This window comes from Ursus arctos, unplaced genomic scaffold, assembly GCF_023065955.2.
Source record: "Ursus arctos isolate Adak ecotype North America unplaced genomic scaffold, UrsArc2.0 scaffold_17, whole genome shotgun sequence".
Taxonomy (NCBI): domain Eukaryota; kingdom Metazoa; phylum Chordata; class Mammalia; order Carnivora; family Ursidae; genus Ursus; species Ursus arctos.
This window is the reverse complement of record NW_026622841.1, coordinates 7,601,229-7,621,371: the sequence shown is the minus strand read 5'-3', so window position 1 is coordinate 7,621,371 and position 20,143 is coordinate 7,601,229. Positions and strand designations below refer to the sequence as shown.

Sequence of the window (20,143 nt, the reverse complement as noted above, 5' to 3'; positions counted from 1 at the left end):
AAAAATTTATAGATCAAAAATCGATTTATCAAAAAACTCAGAGGAAAAGCTTCGTAAGACTCTTTTAATAATATTTTAATATCCAATCTCTAAAATATTTAAGCATGCCTAAAAGCTGAAGGAGGAACTACAGTAACATAAGTTTTTACTGTTTTGCTTTATTAAAAATGGTCAGAAAATAACTGCTTCCAAATGCTTTAAGTTTTTTAACAATTAAATGATACAAGAAAATCAAAGTACAGTAAATATGGTACTTCGAAATCATCCTCAAGAACATAACAGGAGAGTAAAACTGATAAGTCTATGTATTCTGGGAGTTCAATCATCTTATTAAGGTTTCACTTATTAATTATGTACTTTAAGGAAGTTAGTCCATCATCTCTCATTTGTGTTATAAATATTTTTCTCAGTTTATCATGTCTTTTTAACTATATTTAAAGTATTTCTTGCCATACATACAGAAGCCAATAAAACTCACAGATAAATACCCTCCCATTGGATAAGTATTTCATTGTTAAGTTATATAAATTGAAAATAAAGTTAATCTGAAAGAAAAAAATGGCCAGAGAAAAATATAAAAAATGAAGTTTACTAAAGAAAAACTTGCTATGATAATTTAAGAGTGTAGTTCTGCAGAAAACATAGGCATATCAAAGAACATAATACAAAATCCAATCAGAGTCATGTACATATAGGACCTTGTTTATGGTATTTTGGACTTATTTTATGTTCCTATCCGATCTACCCCTTTCATCTCCTAGCTTCGGTTAGTTATGTTATTTCTGCTTTTCATCTTTCATAACATTTAAATTGCATTCCAGGACCATAATTTCCACACTTAGTCATAGTCCTACAGGTGCGTGTATGAGAGTGACTGAGAGAGAGAGAGAGAGAGATAGAGAGACAGAGAGCTGCCTTCTCCACCACCTTGCCCGTTACCACTCTAGGCCAAGCCATCATCATCCTTCCCCTGGGTTACTGTAGGCCTCCCAGCCTCCACCCATGCCACCTATGGTTCCAGAGACAGCTGCTACCATGATCTTCTTAAACTTAAGTCACATCATGTAACTCTTCTGCTCACAACCCTCCACCAGCTTCCTCTCTCATGTAGGTTAAGCACCATAGCCTACAAGGTTCTATTTGAGCTTGATTCTTAATATCCTCCTGATCTCATCTCCTACTCTATTCATCCTGTTGCTGCCACATGGACCTCTAGTTGTTTTTCAAACATGGCCCTGACAACTAAATGCTTTTGCATTGTTTTCCTCTCTGGCGAGAACACTCTTCCCTTCGATACCTATAGGGCTGACTCCCGCACTTAACTCAGTGCCCTGGCCAAATGTTAGTCAAAGAGGTGAGCCTTCTCTGACCATAATGTCTAAAGTAGCATACCACCACGCCTGCCTAGCCTGCCTTCTTATCTATGTTTCCTTATCACATTTATTGCTCCCACCTGCAGAACATGTGTGTTTTCTGTCCATTCCACCCCACTAGAATGTACTCCATGAGGACAAGTTTTTTTGTCTTATTCACCGTCATGTTATTTTTATGTAGTCATATTTACAGATTTCTTTCTTTATAAGTTCTACCTTACCTAACTTCATGGAAAAATCTTCTCTACTCCAAAGTTTTAAGTAAACACTTTCATACAACATGAAGACTACTTTACTAAACACGGGCTATATAGAAATTACGTTTTTTCATTATATAGCATTATTAATTTTTACAAATAAATCATATCTCAGACCTAAAATCCAATTCCTTAATAACACTTACATGTCTAAGAAGTAATTCTAGAAGCCAGTTTAGAAGTTCTACTGATGAGTTTTTTCTTTGTTCCTTCAATAACTTATTTAAAAAATGTATGATATCTATTAGCAGCTTCTCATCTTCAGTGCAAGCAGGAAGCACCTGTAAAAACCTACAATAAAAAAGACAATTATGGTTTCTAGCTCTTTACAGTAAGTGGTGTGCTGATGAATATTTAACAATCAGGTAAGGGGTGGGATGATTTCTTGTGATTGCCAATTTTGGTAGTGTAAATATTCCCCCATTGCCGACTGCAAGCCACCCACATAACACACAGTTGTGGACAGACACACAGCAGCACACCATTATATAGCATTTTCACAACACAGATATAATAGGCACAAATAACCGCAAGAACACAGGTATCAGTAAAATGTAAAATAATCAGGAAGTGATGATATTTGCAAAAAAATATTGCATATTTTTCTTATAATTTATTTAACTAAGTTTGTGCAATTTCATTTTTAAGAATGGCTGTGTTTTAACAACTAACTTACAAAAATCCTGATATTCAACTGCCAGCTCTCTCACAAGGAAGTATTGGCTGATTCCAACACACACCAATGGAAAAGCCAATTAGGTATCTGAATTGTCAGAGATCCATTTTGAGTTCACATTTCGGAAATTCATTTAACCTCACATTTTGAAAACTGCACACATTATGTTTAATAGAAAGTTATACATCTTACACTAAATTTACATGAAGATTAACATGTAAAACTGCTGGCAATGGCTGCTTGTCAGTCTATTTGTTTCAAATGCAGCCATCTGCTACCAGTTAAACATGTTAAATTTACAAGCTAGGGCCTTCCCAATAACTACTAAAGGATCTCCACATGGCAATCAACTTCGTGAAATTCAGGGTAAAAAGAAAAATGAGATAATTTTCTTAAGAACAAAACAAAAGCAAAACAAAACAGCCCACTGCAGGTGTACCAAACCTATTAGTCAATCCACTGATGTCTCTCTCGGCTCTCTTATAATGTGGACAGGAATAAACATTCACTTTGTTCAACCATGTCTTATCCTAATCATCTACTTTTGTGAGCTAGCAAAATAAAATTTTTACAATCGGATATAAAAACTGTGCTGTTTATTATTAATTTCCAAACGCAGTGATTTCGAAATTTTTTCTCTTTTGCTATGATTAGATATTTACTACACGTAATAAAAATCCCAGAGGTTTTCTTACTGAAAAAAACATTTCTCTAATGACAGCAACAAGAAGAATACATGCTCTTATCTTCAAAGATGTGGAGATAAACCCAAATATGATTCAATCCTGCTCTTTGAAACTGGAAGCCTTAAGCTGTATATACTGACCTGTTCAGTGTGGTGTGCCAAGACAAGGACTTCAAGGTAACCCCACATGGGCCAGCACCACCCTTTAAAGACAATCTGTCATTCAGAAGATAAAAACTCATCCTCGTGACAGCAGCCCTCACTTCCCTGTGGGCTGCAGCCTCGACAATGGAATGAAGACAGTCCTTCAGCCCACTAGCTGTGTGTGTCATCTTCAGAGCAAGGGTGTCCTCTGTGGATAACTTCAATGTATCTGAAAATCTAAACAAAAAGAAACAAAGGAAGAACAACATAAAACTATTTAAATAAAAGCTCATATTTATGTTTATTATAAACTCTCTCCAAAAAATTCTGTTTTATCTTCATTTTAAAGGCTGACTCGGGGCCAAAAGAAAATCTGGTATATATTTGTCAATTAGAGTTTTACGCTACCATCCTAAGCATTTGTACTGACATTTTCCTGCTTACAGAAACATAACTTTTATTCAAACAAGAAAGAAATGACAGATCAGAATATTAAGATATTCCAAAATAATCTTCATCATCATCATAGTAATAATAACATTTATACATTAACTCACTGAACTTTGACTCTAATCCAGATTACTTTTCCTAGAGATTTATGCGTATTAACTAACCAAATTTGAGGTGCCTCGGTGGCTCAGTTGATTAAGGTCTCACTCTTGATTTCAGCTAACTTCATGATCTCAGGGTCATGAGATCGAGCCCTATGTCAGGCTCCGTGCTGGGTATAGAACCTGCTTAATATTCTCTCTCTGCTCTCCCTCTACACCTCCCTGCCCCCCAGCCCCCCATCCCACTTGTGTGTGTGCACCCTCTCTCTAAAAAAAAAATAAAATAAAAATTTTAAAAATAACTAACAAAACTTTATATAATCTCTAAAACAGCATAGAGCACATGCTTTTTAATTTAAATTTCCTTGTGTGATAGTTTCTAAAAAATAATGAACACATGTAATCTTTAAAACAAAGTAAAAATTATAATCTTCAGTGGAAAAACAGAATCAGATGATAATAAGTAAAAAAGCCACTTGACCTAAAGGAAAAAGAAAATCGAACTAGTTACTTATAATTAGTTAAATATGAACACTTTTTCAACTAAACATAACAGCTTACTCTTGGATTTTAGGTTCAGAATTCATTTGCTTCAACAGATTATCACTCCCATGATACCAGGACAAATTCCAAGCTATTCTCAGCATGTCTGAGACCGGCTTCAAGGCCAAACAATCAGCAGATAATGGCAAAACTATGGAATAAGGACTCACAGCGTGGTGGCCAACTACATGCACTGGCAGATGATACCTAAAGAAAACGTAAACAAGTAGTTACGAACTTAGAAATTTTTAAACACTACTATAAACGGATGAGCTATAAATGAGGGCAAGTTCTCACAATAGTATGGAGATCACTCTCAGAGCCCCTATTTTGAACAGTTATCATGCTGTACATAGTATTTCATTTATTCTTTTGCCATCCTCTAAACTCCCAAAAATACTTTTTATTTATTTATTTATTTGGCTTATTATAACATCTTTATTATGGAAGGGGATTGCAAGGTGAGAAGTTGTTCTGATCTCTACAGGGCTCCTCATGAGTTCTTTTTTTTTTTTAATTCTTTATATATTTTATTTTATTTTTATTTTTTATAATAATATCTTTTTATTATATTTGTTAGTCACCATACAGTACATCCCTGGTTTTTTATGTAAAGTTCCATGATTTCATTAGTTGTATATATATTTACAAATGACACCACAGATGAAAGACTGGTATCCAAGATCTACAAAGAACTTCTCAAACTCAATACACGAGAAACAAATAAACAAATCATAAAATGGGCAGAAGATATGAACAGACACTTTTCCAATGAAGACATACAAATGGCTAACAGACACATGAAAAAATGTTCAAAATCATTAGCCATCAGGGAAATTCAAATCAAAACCACACTGAGATACCACCTTACGCCAGTTAGAATGGCAAAAATTGACAAGGCAAGAAACAACAATTGTTGGAGAAGATGTGGAGAAAGGGGATCCCTCCTACATTGTTGGTGGGAATGCAAGTTGGTACAGCCACTTTGGAAAACAGTGTGGAGGTCCCTTAAAAAGTTAAAAATTGAGCTACCCTATGACCCAGCCATTGCACTACTGGGTATTTACCTCAAAGATACAGACGTAGTGAAGAGAAGGGCCATATGCACCCCAATGTTCATAGCAGCATTGTCCACAATAGCTAAATCGTGGAAGGAGCCGAGATGCCCTTCAACAGATGACTGGATTAAGAAGATGTGGTCCATATATACAATGGAATATTACTCAGCTATCAGAAAGAACGAGTTCTCAACATTTGCTGCAACATGGACGGCACTGGAGGAGATAATGCTAAGTGAAATAAGTCAAGCAGAGAAAGACAATTATCATATGGTTTCACTCATCTATGGAACATAAGAAGTAGGAAGATCGGTAGGAGAAGAAATGAATAAAGAAAGGGGGGATAATCAGAAGGGGGAATGAAACATGAGAGACTATGGACTCTGAGAAACCAAAAATACTTTTAAACTCTTGCGTGAAGACTTCTTTATTCTGTGTTGTATTAGAGTTGTTCGCAGAGATGACTAAAGCCCCTTCAGGTCAAGGCCTGTGGCGACACGGAGCCACTCATAAAAGCTAGATCATGAGTGCCTACTTTATGCCAAACACTGTGTATTAACCACCATTCATTCAGTTATATGCACAGCACTGATACCCATTGTACAGATGATCAAAATGAGTAGTAAAGAGACTAAATGAATTGCCTTATGTTCACAGGAATCACTAAATGACAAAATCACAACTTAATATTTTTACCTGCACACAGCTGTATCATCAATAAACTCAACCACTACGTGTCACCAAGAAGACCCAGAAATATTTTTAGATCTAAGAACAGACGCAATAGCAACAGCTCTTAAACCAGTCCAAATTAATTTAACAGTGTTTAACAGGACAGTAATGTCTAGCACATTCACAAGTTAAAAAAAAAAATTTTGCTAAAAAAAAATATCCTAAACCCCTAATTCACATATTTGTGACTAATACTAGATAAATACAATTGGGTAAGATTTCTCAGGGCAACTTTACTGTGCTTTTTCATTTTATGTGTCTCAATAAACAAGCTATGGGAGAGTTCTACATATAAATCAGGCTGATTAGTTTAAGAAAATACTTTTTAAAAATTGAAATTTTCCACAAAAGTAACCAAGAATCCTTAGACAAATGGTTAACTCTAGGTCTCAGATAGGGAAATGAAAGGTGATTCTTGGATATTTCTTTGTGCTAGAACATAAGGAAATACTAACAGGTTCGTGGGGCCTTGACAAGCACGGAGCCCACCTGAAAGGACTTGCACTGAATAAAAAATGACAAGCAACTGATCAATGGGGAATTCTTTAGTACATTAGAAAATGAACTGCAAATTAAGCCTAAAGAACAAGAAGGAAGAAAGGAATGAAAAGTGCAGGGTAATACATCACAACCAGTTTGAAAAACCAGTATACATCCACCAGACAGGCAACAATTTTTAAAATGACAACATTACTGTGAGTAGAGGAGTAACAAAACCCTTGGCTCTTCTCTATGGACAAATTTTATCTTGAGCTAATTCTGGCCCTTCGCCCCAGGACAACCAAATAGATATGGAATGTCAACAATATCACTAAGCTGTTGTTTGTACTTACAATAAAAATGACTCTCACGTCTGGGCTGGGAGGTGTGGGAATAAACCGTAAATGCATGATGGGAAGCCACAGCTCCGAGCAACTCTGAGTGTTGCAGCTCTTTTGTGGGGTCCTGGAAACTATGCCTATGGCACACTTAACTAAAGAAGTTATTTCCTACCAGTACATGGGTCTTCTAAGCCAAGACAGCTCCCAGCACCCACACATGTAATCTCATTCCAAGCAAGACCTATTATAGTTGTGTGAGTTTGATTAATTAGCCAAATCTAAAGATCATGAAGAGTGGGTGATGTCTGCAAACAAGGAATTTCACTCTTAACAACATATTTAAAAGGAACTCTTACACACTATACCAGGAAACATACACATGTTTACAGTAGTGGATACAGGGACAAAAACCCAGAATCCACCCAAATACCTTCTGACTGGAGAATGAATAAATTGTGGTGAATAAATTCAACAATAGAATATTATACAGCTATGAAAATGATTATAGTACATGTAATAACATCTACCAAATTATGGAATGTTATTTTTAAATTAATCATAGTTTTATCAAGACACGATTTACTTATTTTAAAATACACAGATTTTCAATTTATATATAGCCTGATGAATTTTACATTTGTAATCATTTGTGTGACCATCACTCAGAATAAAATCCAGAACGTTTCCAACATGGACGGCACTGGAGGAGATAATGTTAAGTGAAATAAGTCAAGCAGAGAAAGACAATTATCATACGGTTTCTCTCATCTATGGAACATAAGAAGTAGGAAGATCGGTAGGAGAAGAAAGGGATAACGAAAGGGGGGGTAATTAGAAGGGGGAATGAAGCATGAGAGACTATGGACTCTGAGAAACAAACAGGGCTTCAGAGGGGAGGGGGGTGGGGGAATGGGATAGGCTGGTGATGGGTAGTAAGGAGGGCACATATTGCATGGTGCACTGGGTGTTATATGCAACTAATGAATCATCGAACTTTACATCAAAAACCAGGGATGTACTGTATGGTGACTAACATAATATAATAAAAAATATTATTATAATAAAAAAATAAAATAAAAAGACAACCAAATTAAAAAAAAAATATCCAGAATGTTTCCATCCCTTTGGAAAGTTTCTTTGTTCCCTTTTTGTGTCAATTACTCCCCTTGCTCTCCTCCAAGAGGTAATTACTATTTTGGATATAGTTGGAAAAATTGGATCATGTTACAGAATTATTTTTAATTTTCTTAGATGTGATCGTGCATGGTACAGTGGTTATATAGGAAAATGCCCTTAATTTAAGGAGGTACATGCTGGGATAATTAGGAGGGAAGTAAAATTATGTCTGAAACTTATTTTCAAATGCATCACAGAAAAATTACATCTAAACAAATAAATGCATTGAGAGAAAGAGAGAAAAAGAAACTAAGCCCATGTGTTAACAACTGCTGAATCTAGGCTGGAGAGTAAGCACACGTTTACTGTCTAGTTCTTTGAATTTTCTGTACACCTGAACCACATTCAGATGGAAAGATGGGGATGGGGACATGCATTTATTGAACTCTCCGGAGCACCACTGTGAGGAAACATTAAAGCACTACAAGCCATGTGATTTAAATACCAGATGAACCTTCCTGAAACATTTTACCTTCAAAAAAAGTTAAAACAAAAATCATTTACCTTCTAAAAACTGAAACAGGCAAACTGAAGACAGATGGTGAAGAAGGCTTATTGGAAGGATTAACAGACCTATTTCATTAAAAACATACACACACAAAAGGAAAGAAATAAATGAGTAAACCATGGTTTTATCCAACAAATACAATTTGCTCCCTGACTGAATCTCCAAATAAGAGTTACAATTGGCTCTATCACTTGTGTAGTTAACAACACATTTCCTACTACCTAGATTTGTTTCTAAAGAGTAAATTAGTGCTTAGGAAGTCCATACAATAAATGATTCCTATAATGTGGACACTGTACTGGCAGGTGAATCTATGTCCCCCTCCCACTGCATTCTGCTCAAGGTCAGTGTTAATCAGATATTACCATCCTAAACATCTTCTCAAAGGTTTTTAAATAAAATATTAAAGAAAAAACACATGACATCGAGAGTATATACTAAAAAATGTATTAATGACAAAAATTACTGCAGTAATTTTTTAAATTTATGCTTAGTAATGTTCAAATTAAAAGTTCATGAGAACTTTCCGAGCCAATAGGCTTTTTGATACTGCTTATTCAAGTCAAAATAGAAAGCGTAAGCTTCATAATTCAGAAATTTCCATGCATTGCCATATGATTGCATCAGAAACCTTAAATAATTAAGAGTAAAAAAGTTCTACAATTCTTATAGCTTACCACATATCCATTCTTGATACTTCATCAAATAACAGAAGACAAAATAAGGCTCCGACTTCAGTCACAACAGCACAATTTTCATGAAATATCAATGAAACTAAGAAATAAAAAGCATAACTTCATGAAATATTTTTACCTCTAGAAAAATGAACTTCACATCTAAAATATCTTAACTCCAAGGGAAGAGATGTCATTCTCAGAGAACTGCAACATGAACCCAGACACACTGACATATGTGGATCACCAGGAGGGCTTGTTAAAACAGAACTTCTGCTTCAGCAGGTTTGGGCTGGAGCCTGTGAATCCCACATGCTGCTGGTCCAGGAGATGCACCTGCAGATCCACTCACTAGATACTCTGTACTTTCAGTTTCTCGAAGAAGCAAAGTGATGTAGCTTCTAGGGAGATCTGCCAAGTCCTTTACCTCCAGCTAAAGTCTGCTCATTCCAAGATCTCCAATTTGATCATTTCTGCCCATTCCTACAAACATATAGTCATAGAACTTGATTTGCCTTCAAAACACCGTGTTTGTGTTGGTCTCGTTTTTAATTCATGTGTCTTGTTTATTATAAGATAATGGAAAAGTAAACTGCTCTGAACTAGTAAGACCTAAAGCTAGCACCACCACGTACTACTAGTAAAGTGGCCTGGTCAAATACTGGAGCATTAATAAGCCTTAGTTTCTACCTCTGTACCAGTCTCAATGCTACGACTTCTCAGTGCTTGACAACTATGAAATTCTAATCAAATAGGTACGGTGGTGGTACCAATCACACGGGAATAACAACATAATACAGAGTTAGCAAATCCAGGAAAGTAGCAATAAGAAATTAATTTCAAAAGAAGATACTTTTTCTAACCTTAAGAAAAGGAAAATATCAACATGTAATTGACATGATTAAAAACAGCAATGAGCTAAAAAGAAACAGAAATACATGTAAGAATTTAATTTATGATAAAGTAGACACTTCATATCAGTGGGAATAGGATGAGCTATCATATTTCCAAATACCTAAGAATTACTGCAATGTAACTGCCTAAAATATTTTAAAAAAATAGATTTAGATCCCTACCTTACACTATTTATCAAAATCAGTTCTATATAAAGATCTAAATTTTTTAAACAACACTATAAACATGTTAAGAGAAAGAACAGAAGCCTATTTAGAATCCTGAATTCAGAATTGGAGAAGGCCCTCCTTTTAGAACAGGATGAAAAGCTCAGTTACTATAATAGAAAAGTTTTATATGCTTCCATAAAATAGTTAAAGCTAAAGAAAAAATAACAAATACACTAAAAAGGATACAAAGGTTTGAAGAAAATCTTAACAAAAAAATCAGGCATAAGGTTTATATTTATGTTATATAAAGAAACTCTACAAGTCACTAAAAAGAAATTAAATGCAACAGAAAAATAGGCAAGTCATAGAATAAGAAATTAGAATATAATAAATACATGAAAAGACAATCACCTACACTAAAAGTGTTTTTTAAAAAAATAAACAATAATGAGATATTATTTTCGCTAATAATATTAAAGAACTTTTTTAAAAGAGACATATTCAGTGTTAGCAAGGTTATGAGGAAAATAAGCACTTTTAAATACCACTGGCGGGAATGATGTGGCAAACCATATCCAGTAAAATCTCTTTGACCCGGCAATTCCAATTACAGAGTAAGCACAAGATGATCATAAAACATGATTACTATTATAGTTAAAAATTTGAGAGAAATATTAATATGGCAAACTGAAACTCTGAAACACTATGCAGTAGTTTTTTTTGATTTTGTGTTTTTTAAGAAGGCAGACTCACATGTAATAACATGGAAAGATATTCAAAATACATTTTCAGTTGAAAGAAAGCAACACAATACTTAAGTTTATAGCATAAAAAATACAACATGGGTGTAAAGAAAAGATCATTTCAAATGATACATGCCAAACACCACCTAGCACATTCTTCTTTGGGGAAACTGAGAAAGGAAAGAAAACTTTAAAAACTTCTTGCATTTTACTTTGTATTGTTCCATACTGTTCAAATTTTAACAATAAGGATGCAGAAGTTCTGCAATTATTTAAAACAAAAACAAATCGACAAAAGACGTTTGGGTTCTTCTCTTGCCTCCATCATTATCTGGTTATGACCTTGGCCAAGTCGATAAATCTCTCTAGATCTCAATTTCCTCACTGTAAGATGGTGTAATAAATGAGTTCTAAGTTAAGTTTTCACCATACATTTCTGACAGGGGTAGGATTCTGTCATGACATAAAACTTATAATTAAAAGCACTGTGTCTGGTAAATTATTTGTTATTCCCCTTCAATCTATTCTCCATGCTGTGGATAGAATAATCTTTCTAAAACATATACCCCTCAGTTTAATAATCTTAAAAGGCTTCTCAGTGCTGTTTCCTGTGACCTACCAGGCCCTGCATGAACTGCTCTCTATGCCTCATCTCATCATCTTCCCCTCATCCCAGAAGCCCCCCAAATCTAGTCATTCCTGACCAACCACCATTTCAAACACACGTTCTCTCTCATACATAACTGTGGCTCCCTCTATCTGGAAAGGAACCGTCTCTAATTGAACTATCCATTTCTGAAATTCCAGCATGGATCCACATTTCCTGGAAGCATTCTCTGATGTTTTCCCACCACCCAATCTGCTCAGAACACTTCCCTCTGGCACCAGGAAGTCCACTACTACAGATATTTTTATGTCCTACTGTGTATTTGTCAAAGTCTCCAACTCTACTGTAAGCTTCAAGAGGGTCATTTACCAAGCTCATCAATATATCCCAAGGGCCTAGTGTTGTACCTAGCACATAGCACGTACTCAATAAATATTTGCTGAGGAATGAATTTCCTGGTAGAGTACTTGGTTAAAAAACTAATTTTGCCTCAACGCTTGGGTGGCTCAGTCAGTTAAACATCCGACTCTTGATTTCAGCTCAGGTTATAATCTCAGGGTTGTGGGATGGAGCCCTGAGTGGGACTCTGTGCTCAGCAGGGAACCTGCTTGAGATTCTCTCTCTCCCCCTCTTCCTCTGCCCCTCCCCCACCCTGCTCACACACATGTACTCTCTAAAATAAATAAATCTTTATAAAAAAAACAGAACTAATTTCACCCTGAAACTAAATCCACTAATAAGAGATGCTGTAATTCATTTTCAGACTCACTGAAATAGTTCTCACAAACATCAATGAGATAGAAAAATTGTTAATACTAAAAAGGGTACAGATAATGCTGACTTAGAAAGTGCCTTTGAATCTAGTAAGTGCTCATGAATGCTTGAATAATTAAATCAAGATTATAAATAATTAAAATCAAAATTATAAAAATAAGAATTTTAAAAATTTAAAAAGAAAAAAAAGAAAAGGTAAACTAGGGACTAAATTCTACTGAGTGAAGTTATTAAGAAGATAACTGACAGGATTAAAGAAAACTCAAGATCCACAACTGCTACTCTTCCAGATCAATCTATTAAAAATTGAAAAATTTTATACACTACTGAAGATTGCATAAGCCTGGACACACTGAGTCTGTCTAGAACTTCACCTGGTTTGGACCTTTACCAAGGCTTATGTTCGATGCTTATATTAAATAAACTGTGTCTCTTCACTTGGCAAGCAGAAAGCATCAGAAGAAACAAAAATGCTAAAATAAAATGACTGTATTCTAAACTATATTCTAATAATATTTTGAACATAAATATCACTTATAATAATTAACAAGGTTAAGAATATTGAGACATTTGATCGAGATGCATCTTGTAGAATTATTTTAAAGCAGTGGCCTAAACTTTTAAGAAAGAAAATAGCACAAAATGTTACCAAGCTCTCTACTAAGAACAGTCAGAAGGAAGAAAAAGAGAACGAAACCACATGGAATTTTTCTAAACACATTAGTAAATTACAACCAAATTGAAATGGGTTTAAAAAAAAAATCACTCTTTCTAATAAACTAATGCTCAGAGTCATTCAGGATGGTCTAGCTCCCAGTCCACACAGACAGGGTGCACATTCTTACTGTCAGTGTAATGGCGTAAGCAGATACCTCGCCACAGGTGAGGATGCAAAGGCACAAGCAAACGAAGACTGTGGAAACGGATATGGGAGAGAAGGCAGTAATGACAGCAGCTGTAGCCTGCTCTCTTTACAGATAATAGGTAATTGAGCACCAAATGAAAGCCACATCAATGTGCAAAGAACAATCTGAGGCTTCAGCCTTTCACAGCTCTGAGGTCTCCTCAGTAACGGGATTACGAGGAAATTTCCACAAAAGAAACATTTTCCATTGCAATGGATATTCTTAGCAGCATATTCACTAAAAAACTTTGTTATTCTGTTAGTAAAAGAGAAAGTAAATGTGACCTAGAGTTAAAGCATAACTCTTAAAGCTTAAGACTGATCTCATTATTAGCAGAATTTATTTTATTCACCTCTGAATAACAGGGTCAAAAGAGAAGACTGCTGTGAGAGGGCCACGCGCATGACCGGGTCGGCACAAAGAACTTTCCTCAAGAGCGTGAGGCATGGCTGAATCAAACATTCTATGACCTGGCCAGGAGGGAAAACACAGTTATTTTACCACCAACAATTCTAAGGCAAGATAAAATATACTATAATATTAATTTATTCTAAATTTTATGCTTTTTCATCAAAAATGTGTAAAACAAAAAAGAATTATTTTCCACTGAAAATAAGCTTCGCATATACTTCTGCTTACACATCCGAAAAAATTAAACATCAGCTTTCCTTTAGAGAGACCCCACTCTTAGAAATAAAAAAAATAAACAAGGTACTTGGTGTTAATCAGGATTTAATCTCTAAGTACTTACCCAAATTCAGCTGAATTTAGTTTCAGATCTGATTAATAAAAATACCGATTTGTAAAAAGATGTCTAGATACACTCTTAGTCTTACCTCACCATCCTGACCTACACATTCATTTAAATACTCAATTATCTTGTCAATTAAGTGTAACTTTTTCACCACAGCATGCATTTTAATATCTGTAGACAAAAAAAAAGAAGTTACTATGAGTTAAAGAATATTTTTGTAGTTTTAAAAATACAGAGCAGGTATCCACAACTCAAACTGTTAAAAATAGTTACATCTGGTGTTGAAATTAGACGAGGAAACTTTAAACTTTTATTCTATACACATCTGAACTATTTGAAACTTTAAGTAACAAGCACATCTTACTTATTTTTGCAATGTAAAATTCAAAATCTATTAATAAAGAATTAAATCAAATAGGTCAGAGCCTAAAAACTACTAGAATTTTAAGTATACAAATGAATTTTTATTTTTACATGACAAGTTAATTTCTTTATATTGTTTCATTGACAATTCTTCTCTTTTCCAAATCCATCACCTCAAATGTTTAGAATTATCTATAAATAATGTTAATAGCTTGCAACATGGTCATTTTTATAAAATGACCTTGGTCATTTAATAAAAACTCAGACTTCAGGGTTGCCTGGCTGGCTCAGACAGTAGAGCATGTGACTCTTGATCTCAGGGTCATGAGTTCAAGCCCCACACTGGGCGCTGAGCTTACTTAAAAAACAAACAAACAAACAAAACTTAGATTTCTAACCTCAAAACTGTTAATAGCAAATATAAAGGGTAAAGGATTATAACACACTCTACATATTTCTGAAAAACATTTCTGAAAAACATATACGTGACTGTGTGTGTGTGTGTGTGTATGTGTGTGTATTCACTACTATGGACAGTTTATGTTTCCCCAAAATTCATTTGCTGAAACCTAATCTCCAGTGAGATGATATGAGGAGATAGGGCCTTTGGGAGGCAATTAGGTCATGACAGTGGAGCCCTGAAGAATGGGATCAGTGCCCTTGTAAAAGAGGCCTTTTCTCCCTATGAGGACACGGGAAAGATGGCTGCCTAGGAACAAAGAAGCCGGCTCTCACCAGACACTGAATCTGCAGGCACCTTGATCTCGGACTTCCAACCTCCAAAACCGTGAGAAATAAATTTCCATTGTTCATAAGCTACCCAGTCTGTGGTATTCTATTAGTGCAGCCTGAATATAGTAAGACATACGTACAAACACACACACACACACACACACACACACACGTACTAAAGATGTTACTAGCAACAAAATCTCTAGTTGCTTATAGATTAGTTATAAGTATTTAACATCTCGCAGACAAATTTTCTGAACTTGTTCTCCTATAACTCTCATTGAGAAATACATATCAATGAGAAAAACATACAAATACACATACTGATATTGAATTAGTAGCTATGATTAGAACTACCTTTGGCTGCCACTTAAAAAAAAAAAAAAAGTTTCCACAACCTGCCAATGTAGTGTATACCAAAATAATAAGCTTTATTTTTGTAATTAACAATACTGGAAGAATATTCTCTAAAAGAGTTTTATGATTTTCTTAGCCAACACTGTCCACATTTTCTAGAGCCTTATTTTCTGTAATCTGTACCATTACTAAAGCTACAAATATGTTGGATATGCTTTTTCAAATTACTCTTCTCATCCCAGTTTCCACTAATGTCAGGGCAGGAACATTAAGTACATTCCATGTTCCAGGTTAGAATCTTTTTATGTAAGTGCAAAATTATCATTTCTCTCAAATATTAAAGTATATACAACACATATAGGGAAAAATATAAAACTAACCCAAAGAATGGAAGCCTGTGGAATAACGACACTGCAAATAAAGTTAACAATATATTTTACTAGTTGTTTTTTTAAAATAAACCTTTAAAGAAAATTCAAAGTTAAAATGCACTATTCTTATTTTATCTACCCACAAAGTACTTTGATTGATTTCTTACCCAAGATGGAACAAACTGAAAATATCATGTACTACGTAAATTGAGAAAGGAACATCCAGTTCACTATTAGAATTACATCGATATTTTAGAAGGAAGTAATTCTATCAAATGACATTCTACAGGTTAAATAATGGTAATCCTGACTAAGGGTCAGCATACTTTTTCTGAAAAGAACTAGATAGAAAATATGATAGATTTTGCTGGTCACAAATCGTCTTTGTCACATATTCTTTATGCTTCTTTTTTTTAATAACTCTTTTAAAATGTGAAAATCCGGGTGTCTCAGTGGCTCAGTCAATTAAGCATCTGCCTTTGGCTCAGGTTATGATCCAGGGGTCCTGAGATCCAGCCCCATGTCAGACTCCCTGCTCAGCGGAGAGCCTACTTCTCCCTCTCCCTCTGCCCCTCCCCCTGCTTGTGCTCTTTCTGTCTGTCTCTCTCAAATAAATAAAATCTTTCTAAAAAATTTTGAAAAATAAAAATGTTAAAACCATTCTTAAGGGCTATAAAAAAAACAAAAACAAAAAAAAACAAACAGGCCATAGCCTGTACCTGGCCCCCAAAACTGCACTTTGCAACCCCTGATACCACTGCCCACAGCTATTTAAAATTCAATTACCAGCAGTACCATAATCATGTTCCTTAAAAGACATTACCTTGCATAATCACAGCTAACTGTTCTGCGGCTGACTTTCTCAAAACAAGATCGATATCATCTGAGGTAAAGATTTCATATACTTTTTCAACAGTCTCCAACTGAAAACCAGAGGGGGGAAAAATTGTTTTCATCTACTTCCAATTGTCCAATAAAATTTTATAATTCATACCATAAGAACAAAAGCTCCAAAGTCCACTTACTTAAGTGATATATTTACATGTAAATTTCCAGCAATGATGTGCTATGTCAGGGAAAACTTAGGATCTAAAACAAAGAGCCATCATGTCAAATAAACCTTTCTTTTTAAGGTATATTTTCACCAGAAAGTCATTCATAACCCATTAGCACCTTAAGAACTTCACAGAAAACATTCAAGCTACATAACATCTCTGCAGGTAGTAACCTGAGAATAGCAACCCCAGACATGTGACTCCAGAATTCTCTATGGCTCCCAGAAGCCACCAGCTAGAATTCCCTGGCCCTCTACCCTTCTCCCCTCTTAGAGGCCAGGAAGACATGGCTCTCTAAGACTTGCTGCACAGCACTCCAACATAGGCACTCCGAATACCAGTCCCTAACCGTCACATCATGCCAGGCAGGACAGGGTCTGAGGTGGCAAACCCAACAATGAAGGGGGAGAGGAAAAGGACAAAGACAACACTCCTTTCCCCCACCTATCTTCTGGCCCTAACATGGACTCACAAAGACAGTGCTAGAACCCCTAATCTCCACCTTCCTCCACATCCCACAGAGGGCACAGGAGCAACTACCAGTGGTCAGTACTCAGGGGGTCTCCAGCAGGACCCGACATGTAGTCAGGGGAAAGTTCTCCAATCCTCCTGCTGGGGCTGTCACATGGCCCTGAACACTTAGGTTAGAAGAACATTTAAAAAATCCATTGTATTATCTGGGGCTGTACAATACCACCACAGGCTTTGGGGGGTTGGTCTAAACTTCAATAAAAACTGATGGACTGTACTCTTGAAGTCACAAGAGAAGCTATAAAGCATAGGAATGAATCAATGAAGATAATGAATAGCTTTCTTTATCTAATCCTGCATTGGTCCAGGATGATTTGGGTACAGTCCTGGCTAAGATAGGGAAATGGATGATATGCCTCTGGAGGTATATAAGGAGCCAGAGATTTAGAAGAGAGATTAACAACAAAATCCCAAAAACCACTGTAACATTTAAGAGAAACTGCCTTTGCCACCTATATTATTTTTTTGCCTCTCATAATGAAGAGGCTGATAACTTTTGTCACAGGAACTTTCTCCTTTTTCCTTATAGGCTATTTCCAATGTAAGAACAAGAAGAATTTCCAATAGATTTTATAACAGTAATATTTGTTTTTAAGAGTCACCATAGAATTTCTTTCTACTACATTAACCTTATATTGTATTTAAGATGCTATTCAAATTAATTTGCATTTCCAATGTATATATTAAATGAAAGGGATATAATGCCTGGCATACAGTAGGCACCCAAGAAATATTTATTCAATAAATAAATGTATCCAGAAGCCAGACAAAGCCAGACCACAATTTCAAACTAGCCATGAATAACCGCACTTGAAGCTAGCACTTCTCTTCCTCTCAGACAAGAATGTAACATAAAGTATGTGATATACAAATGTATCAAGTAACCACAAATTAATAAACCCAACAGTTATAGTCACCTTAATAATCAGTTCTCTTCTGTCATCCAATTTGAGTTCAATAGGTTTTTTCACGATAAATAAATTAGTAACTCTGGAGAGAACTCTGGCATCTATTGAAGGGCGCTTTGTGTCAGCCCCATCTTCCCTTGTGAGATGACACGCTAAAAGCTTTAATGCTAGTGCACGGACCCTAAAGAAACAAAGTGTTTCAGTCAACATTTTGTAATACACAATGTCTATATTTTAAAAGCCTATAATCACAAACCACTATTGCATATCAACACAATAATTTGCCATGTTTATACTGATATTACTAACAAAGGTACTTTATTTTTCTATTAAAATAGTGTATAACTACAATTATTTTTTCAATTTTATATTTATAAATAAATATCAGAAATAAAATATAATCAAGTTACAAATGAAGAGACAGACTTAGTGAGACTGTCAACTTCACAGTCCATGGTCATTATCACAGTCAATGGCAATAAATTAATAAAATCTGCAAATTACATCCATAACTCCTGACTCGAAGTCTAGTGATCTAGCTCAAAATCAAAAATTATCACAGACTCATGAACAGAGTACAAACATTAGGTCAAACCTCCAGGAGAGTAATCACATTAATAACTAAAATGTGATGTCACAACAATGTACGAAAATGTTCTTGTCACACAGATTCTTTCCAAATAAGAAAATGCAAATACTTGTGATTCCCATCAAAATTCTATTTTATCTGGAATGGATTAGGATTAAGGTCAATTGAGTAGGAGGTGGCAGATTTCAAGGAAAGATTAAACATTGCATGCCATTAGACAATGAAATGGAAACATGAGAAACCATCAGGTGGACAAAGGGCATTGGAGAGACAGTGAGACAACTAGATATTTATCACAACTTTGAAAAGTTCTTAAACTACATAAAAACTGAGAAAATCTGAAGTGATAATCCAAGCTCCAGGTTTCAAATATCACTTACAAGACAACAGTTAAAACCTGTGTACTCAGGGAGCCCTCCCCACTGCCGCCAAGGCTAGGTCACCCTGCTGTGTGTAGTCCTGTCACCCTGAAGTCCCTGTGGCATAACACTGATCTTGCTTTATTACAATTAATAATAAAATATAACTGGTAAAATTTCTCCTCCCAATTACATGCCCAATTCCATAGGGGCGGTGCTGTGACCACACTGAGTGCTGTTAATTTCCCACAGCCTACCACAGCTCTCAGGCACACAGTTAACAACCAATAAGTGCCTCCCGAATCTAACAGAAATTTACAGTGATTTTATTAATAGATATCACTTCAGAGTACTGATATTCACTCCAAGATAGTGTGAGAAGTCAGACAAACTTTCTCCCTCTACCATTTGCTGTTAGAATAGCTAGACACCCACAGAAAGCTTTTCCTTTGCTCCTTTCATTCCAAGCCAAGGCCATCTATATTAAACTTTGGGGCTGTCACCCCCCAGCAAGAAGGCCAGAGTGGAATACGTAAAGCATATACTTATGCATCTCCTCTAGTATATAAATTCAGCATTTTTTTAGGTTTAGCGTGGGGCAACAGAATCCAGTTATTCTCACCACTTATTTCCTTCAACAAGTATGTTTTGAGCATATTTATGTCCAAGGTACTCTATGAAGTTCCAAGGACATTAAGATCAGCCAGTGGACAGGGCTCTTGTCTACACAAAGTTTAAGGTCTGGTGGGGATAGGGTAGAATGACTTAGATGAGAACAAATATGTAATTCAAACTGTTGTTAAGTTCTGTGTGATAGAAAATTACCTTACTGA

General features: G+C 35.4%; 1 protein-coding gene across 5 annotated transcripts in view; it reads right to left on the bottom strand.

Moving 5' to 3' along the window:
- Positions 1 to 20,143, bottom strand: part of RTTN (rotatin) — a 182,450-nt gene that overhangs the window by 122,077 nt on the left and 40,230 nt on the right. For 4 of the 5 annotated variants that reach the window (XM_026496475.4, XM_048218461.2, XM_026496476.4 and 1 more), the window contains 9 exons: positions 18,372 to 18,543; positions 16,692 to 16,791; positions 14,128 to 14,216; positions 13,644 to 13,761; positions 9,202 to 9,298; positions 8,521 to 8,589; positions 4,248 to 4,436; positions 3,133 to 3,372; positions 1,777 to 1,921 (listed from right to left, as the gene is read on the bottom strand). In XM_026496475.4, coding sequence (XP_026352260.2) covers positions 1,777 to 1,921; positions 3,133 to 3,372; positions 4,248 to 4,436; positions 8,521 to 8,589; positions 9,202 to 9,298; positions 13,644 to 13,761; positions 14,128 to 14,216; positions 16,692 to 16,791; positions 18,372 to 18,543 — 1,219 coding nt within the window. Of the gene's footprint in view, positions 1 to 1,776; positions 1,922 to 3,132; positions 3,373 to 4,247; positions 4,437 to 8,520; positions 8,590 to 9,201; positions 9,299 to 13,643; positions 13,762 to 14,127; positions 14,217 to 16,691; positions 16,792 to 18,371; positions 18,544 to 20,143 lie in introns of those variants that run through there. The other variant, XM_044383084.3, reaches the window with a different exon arrangement.